The sequence below is a fragment of the Oncorhynchus masou genome, chromosome 10, assembly GCF_036934945.1.
Source record: "Oncorhynchus masou masou isolate Uvic2021 chromosome 10, UVic_Omas_1.1, whole genome shotgun sequence".
Lineage (NCBI taxonomy): Eukaryota > Metazoa > Chordata > Actinopteri > Salmoniformes > Salmonidae > Oncorhynchus > Oncorhynchus masou.
Window position 1 is genome coordinate 37450009 of NC_088221.1, and position 11021 is coordinate 37461029.

At 49.3% G+C, this 11021-nt stretch overlaps 1 protein-coding gene across 1 annotated transcript in view; it reads left to right on the forward strand.

Moving 5' to 3' along the window:
- The window catches only part of LOC135546850 (zinc finger protein GLI2-like), a 103606-nt gene extending 92694 nt beyond the window's left edge, over positions 1-10912 (forward strand). Inside the window, exon 7 of the mRNA XM_064975421.1 lies at positions 10803-10912. Within this exon, the coding sequence (XP_064831493.1) occupies positions 10803-10912 (110 nt within the window). The remainder of the gene's footprint in view (positions 1-10802) is intronic.
- The last annotated feature ends 109 nt before the right edge of the window (positions 10913-11021 follow it).

Here is an 11021-nt window from a genome sequence, read left to right on the forward strand (position 1 = left end):
GGGAGGGTGGAGAACGGGCGGCTAGTTTGGGGCATAGATGTTGTTGCCTTCCCCCTCCATTCCTCCATCCACTTCTCTCTCCCGGTGTGACCGCCACTGCTGTTGGCTGCCCACAGTTGTTTGGGGAGGCTGTTTGCTCAGACACCCACAGACACCGACTCACACAACACAGCACTGGGCCTTCTCCTTCTCCACGCTGGGTTTGATGTGGTCAACGTCCGGGCACTCTCGGACCTGTGGCTCTCTGTTAGTGCGGTTAGCGAGGCTAGCAGCCCCACACACACAGCCTCTGTATTGACCAAGCCAGCCATCTAATGGCTCAGGGGCTCAGCAGACAGCCTGGCGAATAAAGAGACTCATTTAACAGCAGAGAGGGCGATACATATGCATCGAGAACCCAACGTTTGTTTTGGAAGCTTTGCTCTGATAAAATAAAATTTATATGCATATTTCAAAATGAGTTTATGCTCTAATAAACTCATTGGACCTACCACAAGGGCAGAGTCCTCAGTGAACCCAAAGTTAAATTATGGCTGGTTATTTTCCCTTCCAGTTATTCCTATTAGTATTGCAGACATGAGAGAGTGGGCTTAGAGGTTAAAGGTTGAACTATAAAATAGTGATCGTTGTTAATAAAAGAGAGAAATGTGTTTATGTAAAATTCTGCCGTGTCAGTGAGTAGAGTAAAGGTTTAAGACAGTCTGGTATCCTCGTATCTCCATAGTGCTAAATGTATGGATTTACTGTCAATTGTACAGCTTGCCATTAAGCAGATCTATAAACAAAACACTCTCTTTTTCTCAGGAACATGGTTAAATTACACTAAACATGTCACCCTAATTCTGTCTAGTTCAGTCTACCAGAGCTAACTGCTCAGGAAAGACCATGCAACCCTGTCTCCATGCATGGTACTGTATTCTGTACGTTGACAACTGGAACGAATTGCAAAAATCGCTGAAGTTGGAGACTTTTATCTCCCTCACCAACTTCAAACATCTGCTATCTGAGCAGCTAACCGATCGCTGCAGCTGTACATAGTCTATCGGTAAATAGCCCACCCATTTTTACCTACCTCATCCCCATACTGTTTTTATTTATTTACTTCTCTGCTCTTTTGCACACCAGTATCTCTACCTGTACATGACCATCTGATCATTTATCACTCCAGTGTTAATCTGCAAAATTGTAATTATTCGCCCACCTCCTCATGCCTTTTGCACACAATGTATATAGACTCTCTTTTTTTCTACTGTGTTATTGACTTGTTAATTGTTTACTCCATGTGTAACTGTGTTGTCTGTTCACACTGCTATGCTTTATCTTGGCCAGGTCGCAGTTGCAAATGAGAACTTGTTCTCAACTAGCCTACCTGGTTAAATAAAGGTGTTCTCAACTAGCCTACCTGGTTAAATAAAGGTGTTCTCAACTAGCCTACCTGGTTAAATAAAGGTGTTCTCAACTAGCCTACCTGGTTAAATAAAGGTGTTCTCAACTAGCCTACCTGGTTAAATAAAGGTGTTCTCAACTAGCCTACCTGGTTAAATAAAGGTGTTCTCAACTAGACTACCTGGTTAAATAAAGGTGAAATAAAATCAAATAAAAAAGTATACTGTGTAAAACAATTGATGAGAACAGTCAATAATCTGAACAATAATTTGTGTGAGGATCCTTTAACATTGTTGGGTCCCTTTGTTAAGGGTGAAGGTGAGTAGCTAAGTAAGTAGTAATGCTTTCTCTGAGAGCACATTATGGGCCCTGGTCAAAAGTAGTGCACTATACAGTATCGGGGAGCGGTTTGGGACGCAGACAGTAGCTTTCTGCTCCTCTCCTCCACCTACTGTGTGACTGACTGAGACATGGGTGCCATGTAAGTCTACATGCAGTCTGCTTTGACAGGCCTACAAAACAAACACCGGCAGGCGGTCAGCCGGTTAGTGTGGGCCGTGCCGAAACGCTCTTCTTCACTGCCGTGCCAAATGCGTGTCCATGCCAATGTGTGCTCTGACACGTTCATGTGACGGGCGGGCCGACACGCAGGCTGAAAGAACAGTCTCCACTAAACCAACAAAGACCAATTACCCCCTCTAGTAGCAGACACTTCCAGCAGACCAGGCAGAGGCCAGTTGGGCCTTGTTCCCTAAAGCCCCTTGTAAACCTAAAGTAAATCTATTGCACGTGATATGTTATGAGTGATCTCTGATAGATAAAGGGGAAGAGATGGGCCCCTGGGTGGATGAACATGCAAATAAATACATCTGTCAGTATATCTGTCAGTAACTAACCGCAGGCTTCGACGACACAGCCTAATGCAAACACAGCACACAGCGTATCACGTATCAATATTCTGTTACACAGTGTGATAGTGGACCAAACCAAAAGGGAATATTATGCTGTTACACAGCCTGATGGTGGGCCAAACCAAGGGGGAATATTATGTTGTTACACAGCCTGATGGTGGGCCAAACCAAGTGGGAATATTATGCTGTTACACAGCCTGATGGTGGGCCAAACCAAGGGGGAATATTATGCTGTTACACAGCCTGATGGTGGGCCAAACCAAGTGGGAATATTATGCTGTTACACAGCCTGATGGTGGGCCAAACCAAGGGGGAATATTATGCTGTTACACAGCCTGATGGTGGGCCAAACCAAGGGGGAATATTATGCTGTTACACAGCCTGATGGTGGGCCAAACCAAGGGGGAATATTATGCTGTTACACAGCCTGATGGTGGGCCAAACCAGGGGGGAATATTATGCTGTTACACAGCCTGATGGTGGGCCAAACCAGGGGGGAATATTATGCTGTTACACAGCCTGATGGTGGGCCAAACCAAGAGGGAATATTATGCTGTTACACTTGCGGATGGTGGGCCAAACCTAGGGGGAATATTATGCTGTTACACAGCCTGATGGTGGGCCAAACCAGGGGGGGGAATATTATGCTGTTACACAGCCGGATGGTGGGCCAAACCAAGGGGGAATATTATGCTGTTACACAGCCTGATGGTGGGCCAAACCAGGGGGAATATTATGCTGTTACACAGCCTGATGGTGGGCCAAACCAGGGGGGATATTATGCTGTTACACAGCCTGATGGTGGGCCAAACCAAGGGGGAATATTATGCTGTTACACAGCCTGATGGTGGGCCAAACCAGGGGGAATATTATGCTGTTACACAGCCTGATGGTGGGCCAAACCAGGGGGAATATTATGCTGTTACACAGCCTGATGGTGGGCCAAACCAAGGGGGAATATTATGCTGTTACACAGCCGGATGGTGGGCCAAACCAAGTGGGAATATTATGCTGTTACACAGCCTGATGGTGGGCCAAACCAAGGGGGAATATTATGCTGTTACACAGCCTGATGGTGGGCCAAACCAAGGGGGAATATTATGCTGTTACACAGCCTGATGGTGGGCCAAACCAGGGGGGGGGATATTATGCTGTTACACAGCCTGATGGTGGGCCAAACCAAGGGGGAATATTATGCTGTTACACAGCCTGATGGTGGGCCAAACCAGGGAGGGATATTATGCTGTTACACAGCCTGATGGTGGGCCAAACCAGGGAGGGATATTATGCTGTTACACAGCCTGATGGTGGGCCAAACCAAGTGGGAATATTATGCTGTTACACAGCCTGATGGTGGGCCAAACCAAGTGGGAATATTATGCTGTTACACAGCCTGATGGTGGGCCAAACCAAGGGGGAATATTATGCTGTTACACAGCCTGATGGTGGGCCAAACCAGGGAGGGAATATTATGCTGTTACACAGCCTGATGGTGGGCCAAACCAGGGGGGGATATTATGCTGTTACACAGCCTGATGGTGGGCCAAACCAAGGGGGGAATATTATGCTGTTACACAGCCTGATGGTGGGCCAAACCAGGGGGAATATTATGCTGTTACACAGCCTGATGGTGGGCCAAACCAAGGGGGAATATTATGCTGTTACACAGCCTGATGGTGGGCCAAACCAAATTATGCTGTTACACAGCCTGATGGTGGGCCAAACCAAGGGGGAATATTATGCTGTTACACAGCCGGATGGTGGGCCAAACCAGGGGGGGGTATTATGCTGTTACACAGCCTGATGGTGGGCCAAACCTAGGGGGAATATTATGCTGTTACACAGCCTGATGGTGGGCCAAACCAAGGGGAATATTATGCTGTTACACAACCTGATGGTGGGCCAAACCAGGGGGGGGAATATTATGCTGTTACACAGCCTGATGGTGGGCCAAACAGGGGGGGGGGGTATTATGCTGGATGGATGGTGGGCCAAACCAAGGGGGCACTCAGCAGAACACATACATGTACATAACCAAACTGAGGGGACGAGGATAAGCTTTCTCAGTTGTCTAAACAATCTGTCTCCTCACTTCTCCTTTATTGCACTGACCTGAAAGAACTGACTAGGTTCTTTAAACATGTTTAAAAAGTCCTACAGATTACAGTACATGATGCACAGTCTTGATAATGGGGGTGGGGGTGTCATAGAGAACTAACTGTAGAGGAACCTGCTGGCGGGAAAATAAACTGAAGATCCTATGACAATAGCTGCTGCCAAAGTAAATATCTTCCATCTAGTCAGAGGAAAAATACATCTGGGGATGAGGGAGGGACAGAGAAGGAGGGGGGGTCTTGTCCCCCTGGTTTGACTACATACACAAACACTTACTGTATGAACACCCAGCAGACATGTGCTCACACACACACGTCTGGCTTTAGCACGACACTAGGGGCTCACAGGGGAATCATCGCAGCGAGCCTCCTCTAATAAAATGTGCAGTGATGGTATTAGAGAGATTTACCAGGGAAAATAAACATTCCTCACCACTCGGAGGAGAGAAGGCGGAGCTGGGGTGGCTGGGCTGGGGCAGATTGGCTGGCTGGTACCCAGGCTGGGGTGGCTAGGCTGGGGCCTTGGCTGGCTGGTACCCAGGCTGGGGTGGCTGGGCTGGGGCTCTTGGCTGGCTGGTACCCAGGCTGGGGTGGCTGGGCTGGGGCTCTTGCCTGGCTGGTACCCAGGCTGGGGTGGCTGGGCTGGGGCTCTTGGCTGGCTGGTACCCAGGCTGGGGTGGCTGGGCTGGGGCTCTTGGCTGGCTGGTACCCAGGCTGGGGTGGCTGGGCTGGGGCTCTTGGCTGGCTGGTACCCAGGCTGGGGTGGCTGGGCTGGGGCTCTTGGCTGGGCTGGGGCTCTTGGCTGGCTGGTGCCCAGGCTGGGGTGGCTGGGCTGGGGCTCTTGGCTGGCTAGTACCCAGGCTGGGGCTCTTGGCTGGGCTGGGGCTCTTGGCTGGATGGTACCCAGGCTGGGGTGGCTGGGCTGGGGCTCTTGGCTGGCTGGTACCCAGGCTGGGGTGGCTGGGCTGGGGCTCTTGGCTGGCTGGTACCCAGGCTGGGGTGGCTGGGCTGGGGCTCTTGGCTGGCTGGTACCCAGGCTGGGGTGGCTGGGCTGGGGCTCTTGGCTGGCTGGTACCCAGGCTGGGGTGGCTGGGCTGGGGCTCTTGGCTGGCTGGTACCCAGGCTGGGGTGGCTGGGCTGGGGCTCTTGGCTGGCTGGTACCCAGGCTGGGGTGGCTGGGCTGGGGCTCTTGGCTGGCTGGTACCCAGGCTGGGGTGGCTGGGCTGGGGCTCTTGGCTGGCTGGTACCCAGGCTGAGGTGGCTGGGCTGGGGCTCTTGGCTGGCTGGTACCCAGGCTGGGGTGGCTGGGCTGGGGCTCTTGGCTGGCTGGTACCCAGGCTGAGGTGGCTGGGCTGGGGCTCTTGGCTGGCTGGTACCCAGGCTGGGGTGGCTGGGCTGGGGCTCTTGGCTGGCTGGTACCCAGGCTGGGGTGGCTGGGCTTCTCCCGCTGGGCCTCTCCCTCGCCTCGCAGGATCAACGCCTGGGCCTGCATGCTTCACCTCAGTCTAGGGTCACCTGAGAGAGAGGAGAGCAGTGGATGTAGTGGAACCACTGTATAGCAACTATACTAGAGAAAGAGAGTCCAGAGAGTAGTTCTGAGCGATTAACCAAAATGTTGGTTATTTTTCGTTTTTTAGAAAACTAATTGACTGATGTCTGTTACATTTTATTGGATTCCATTTTGTTCCGTTTTGTGAACTGTTGTTTCTCTAGCGATAAATCAGATCATGACCGAACTGTACAATGTAGTAGGGAGTTGTAGTTTCCAACAGGCCAATGTTATACATATTTTAGCGCAGAAAACATGATTTTTAATGGCAATGACTATAATCCATAGCGCAGCAGCTACTTGTCCAGTCTGTGTTTATTTCACGTCTGTTATGTAAGAGAACAAAGAATGCGCGATGAAGAGGGGATACAGAGCAGTTGCTTCGCAAGGTATTGGTATTCAGCAGACATAAAAGTATGCCTTATTTACTTTGAAGAACTACTCAAATTGGGATTTTTGTCCAACAGCATAGGAAGCAGCTCTATAGCGATGAGATGATGACTTGGAATGAAATATTCAAGTAATCAAGTAACACAAATGTAATATACACAACAACTGAAATATTTGATTAAAGTAAAGTACTGTGAATAACTGATGGTTACTCACACATGGTCCGTCACACCATCATGGAACTTAAATGTTTTATTCTGTGTTGTAACAGCATTCAACCCACATAATGCATAGTGCATTTAATGTTTTAAAAAATCATCAAAACCAAAATCATGCAAAAATATATATAATAAGTGAGAGAGACCAGATAGACCAGAGAAAGAGAGACCAGAGAAAGAGAGAGACCAGAGAGAGAGAGAGAGACTAAAGAAAGAGAGACCAGAGATAGAGAGAGACCAGAGAAAGCAGGACCAGAGAAAGAGAGAGAGACCAGAGAGAGCGACCAGAGAGAGACCAGTGAGAGAGAGACCAATGAGAGACCAGAGAGAGAGACCAGTGAGAGACCATAGAGAGAGACCAGAGAGAGAGACCAGTGAGAGACCAGAGAGAGAGACAAGAGAGAGAGAGACCAGAGAGAGAGAGAGACCAGAGAGAGATGGAGACAGACCAGAGAGAGAGAGTCAGAGCCAGAAAGCAGCGGATGTAGTGAATCAACACTCCTAACTAATGACCCAACAAAGCCAGGCCCTCCACAGGTTTCCACTGGCTCTCCTGGTCTCATGCAAACTGTTACACTGAACAAAGGGAGACTACCTTTGTGTGCTGTGCTGTGTGTGGAACCTGTGCCAACTCTTATTCGGGGGGCTTTGGTTTAGGGCTGTACTGGGGTTGGTGGGGAGGGACGGGGGGTAAAGTATAACTACCAATTAGAGTTTTCCGATTTTCCACAAAGCCATTTCAATTAAAACAGCAAGGCAGATGCTTAAAATAATCACTCTGCCCCCTTTTCGTTTTTGGTGAATGTGCACTGAAGTGCCTGTAATTATGAGCCCAGATCCCCCAATTATAGCCAACCCTCCCCGTGCTCTGCTCTCCTCTGCTCCCACAGAGAGAGTCCTAAAGAACAGGACATATCTCTCCGCCAGCGCGGCGTATCCCGTCTCATAGAACATCTGGTTTCTCACTCTCCGCTGCCGGAACCTGGCGTATCCCTAAATTAGAGCCCCGCCACCTATAAAACACTCCATCGCCGTGTGAGTGTTGCCTGAGTGACCTCTAGCAGAGCAGACGCAGCAATGACCTTGTACGTTGTATCTCTAACACGGGGGCCCGGGAGGAGTGTATCCTTGGTGTGCCAGATCCAGGCTAGAGGAGTGAACACTGTTCCCATGCACACACTGTTGACTAACACATTAGCTAGGGACTCTTAATGGGAAAATGAAATTGTATTGAATTGCATAGGGAGAGACTACAGTTTGTCTAGGGGTGGATACGGAGGGGGATTTGGGGGTTGGAGGTATAAGGTATGAGAGGGTTTGACATCCTGTCTGAGGGTAGGAGTGTGTGGTGGTGGGTTTGGGGGGTTATGACTACAGTTTGTTCAGGGGTATAGGGGTGGGGTTTGGGGGAGGTTGTAGGTATGAAGCAGTCTTTTGGAAAGGGGTTGGGACCATGTCTGGGTAATGGGGGTTGGAGGGTAGGTGGAATGAGGTAGTCTTTTGGGATAGGAGCCAAGGGGGTGAGGCAGGCGCCAGCCTTGCCAGGCTGCGAGTGGTACCCTGTTTTCTTTCCTGATTTATTAAGTGGCACATTAATAAGCATCTCCCCTGAGGTTCAGTTCTGAAGCAAGCAGAGATTAATAGGACCACTGCACCGCACACACACACACACACACACACGTCTCCACACAATGGGCCAGCCCAGTCCCAGGCAGAGAGAAAGAGCCATTAAATCCACCTCAAACTTTTCTAGAGAACTGTAAACCCACCACTGTATTCGGGTATCAACCCTCTCCCCACTCCCCCCCCTCTACTCCCTCTCTTCCCCTCTCCCCTGAGACAAACCCCCCTCTTTCTTAACACGCCTAATGATACATGACACATTTATTTATTAGCTTCATAGAGGAACATTCCTAAGGACCGTTTGTTGTTTTTGCCAACTCTTTCATAAATATCTCTTACATCTCTACAACTCGTTTTCATAGAGCAGCCAGAGTCCTGAGTCCTGCAGCTCTTTATTCACATATGCCTTTACAACGTAATAGTTTGAAAACGTAAGACTTAAGTTTTTACACACACAGCAGGTTGACAGTGGTGTGTTTGACATGTTGGCGGCTGGTGTGTGTGCGTGTCTGTGTGTGACGGGGCATGTGTTTTGGCGAGGTGGGATGAGAGCTATCAAGAACTTCCTGTTGCCAGAACCTCTGATGATGCTCCCTGTTAGGCCTGATAACCCTACAGACGAGTACTACCCTCAGTCCTCTGCCCTGGTCTGTGTCCTGTCCCCTCACACCAGAGCTAATGCTCAGCACCTGTTGACCCACAGCAGCTGGCCAACACTCCCCTCTACCCTTACCCTGTATTCCGTTAGCCACTCTCCTCTACCCTTACCCTGTATTCCGTTAGCCACTCCCTACCCTTACCCTGTATTCCGTTAGCCACTCCCCCGTACGGTTACCCTGTATTCCGTTAGCCACTCCCCTCTACCCTTAGCCACTCCCCTCTACCGATACCCTGTATTCCGTTAGCCACTCCCCTCTACCGATACCCTGTATTCCGTTAGCCACTCTCCTCTACCCTTACCCTATTCCGTTAGCCACTCCCCTCTACCCTTACCCTGTATTCCGTTAGCCACTACCCCTCTACCCTCCTCTACCTTACCCTGTATTCCATTAGTATTACCCCTTAGCCACTCCCCTCTACCCTTACCCTGTATTCCGTTAGCCACTCCCCTCTACCCTTACCCTGTATTCCTGTTAGCCACTCCCTCTACCCTTACCCTGTTAGCCACCCTCACTCCCTCTACCCCTCTACTCCCCTCTACCCTGTATTCCTAGCCACTCTCCTCTACCCTTACCCTGTATTCCGTTAGTTAGCCACTCTCCTCTACCCTTACCCTGTATTCCATTAGCCACTCCCCTCTACCCTTACCCTGTATTCCATTAGCCACTCCCCTCTACCCTTACCCTGTATTCCGTTAGCCACTCCCCTCTACCCTTACCCTGTATTCCGTTAGCCACTCCCCTCTACCCTTACCCTGTATTCTGTTAGCCACTCCCCTCTACCCTTACCCTGTATTCCGTTAGCCACTCACCCTGTATTCCCTCCCCTACCCTTACCCTGTATTCTGTTAGCCACTCCCCTGTATTCTACCCTTACCCTGTATTCTGTTAGCCACTCCCCTCTACCCTTACCCTGTATTCCGTTAGCCACTCACCCTGTATTCTGTTAGCCACCCTCTACCCTTACCCTGTATTCCGTTAGCCACTCTCCTCTACCCTTACCCTGTATTCCGTTAGCCACTCTCCTCTACCCTTACCTTACCTTGAACTTCGTGCTCAATTCAGGTCAGATTGACATACACAGAACTAGGTGGTTTTAGTATGTCTACATGCATTCTTATATAATAAGGGTTAGTATCAAGCACAACCTGAGGGAATTAGTGCTAAAAGGGTTGAAGTTAACACAAAGTACCAAAACAACAGTTCATGGGCAAAAAAAGTCAAAAAAATATATATTTTACTGTAATGTTCATGCTCCAAAAACAGCTTAGGAAAAGCCCTCCACAACTCTCTAGGTTGACTTCTGCCCTTTGTAGCTATGCCTCATTCTTTTAATGCTATTCTCAAATAAATGTGTTTAAATTGCCTCCATTTAACTTGCTGAAATGCAACTGACTGGGTGAGATTCTTATCACGGTAATTACAGAAATGATTGCAAGTGATTAATTATGCATAAGAGGATGTGAACTTTAAGGGGAGAAGGAGGGTTGTATGAGAGAGATGCTGGAGAGAGATAGTGTGTGTCCCAAATGGCACCTTATTCCCTATACAGTGCACCACTTTTGATCAGAGCCCTATGCCAGAGCCCAGTCAAATGTAGTGCACTATAGGGTGGCGCAGTGGTCGAGGGCGCTGCTTCGCAGTACTAGCTGTGCCACCAGAGACTCTGGGTGGCACAGCTACTAAATACTAACAATTGGATACCACGAAAAGAAGGAAAAAAAGTAGTGCACTATATAGGGAATAGGGTGCCATTTGGAGCACAACCATTAACAGACTGATGGGGGACTGTACTGTAGTCTAGACCAGACTAGCAGCACAATGACCTCTACTAGAACGCCTCTGGAGAAAATATTTGTGCTGCTTTCATCTAAAAACAGACGATGACTAGTGACAACAGTTAAACAGTTATCAAATACATTTGATTGATTGATTGTGTTCATTCTCTGCAGTGTCCAGGTTCTCCAGCCCCAGACTGACCCCCAGGCTGAACAGGAAGCGAGCCCTGTCCATCTCCCCTCTCTCAGACGCCAGCATCGACCTGCAGACCATGATCCGCTGAAATGCAACTGACTGGGTGAGATTCCCAACAGAAATGATTCTCTGGTGGCTTACATCAACAACTCACGCATTAACAGACTGATGGGGGACTGTCAGAGACCAGCTCTGCA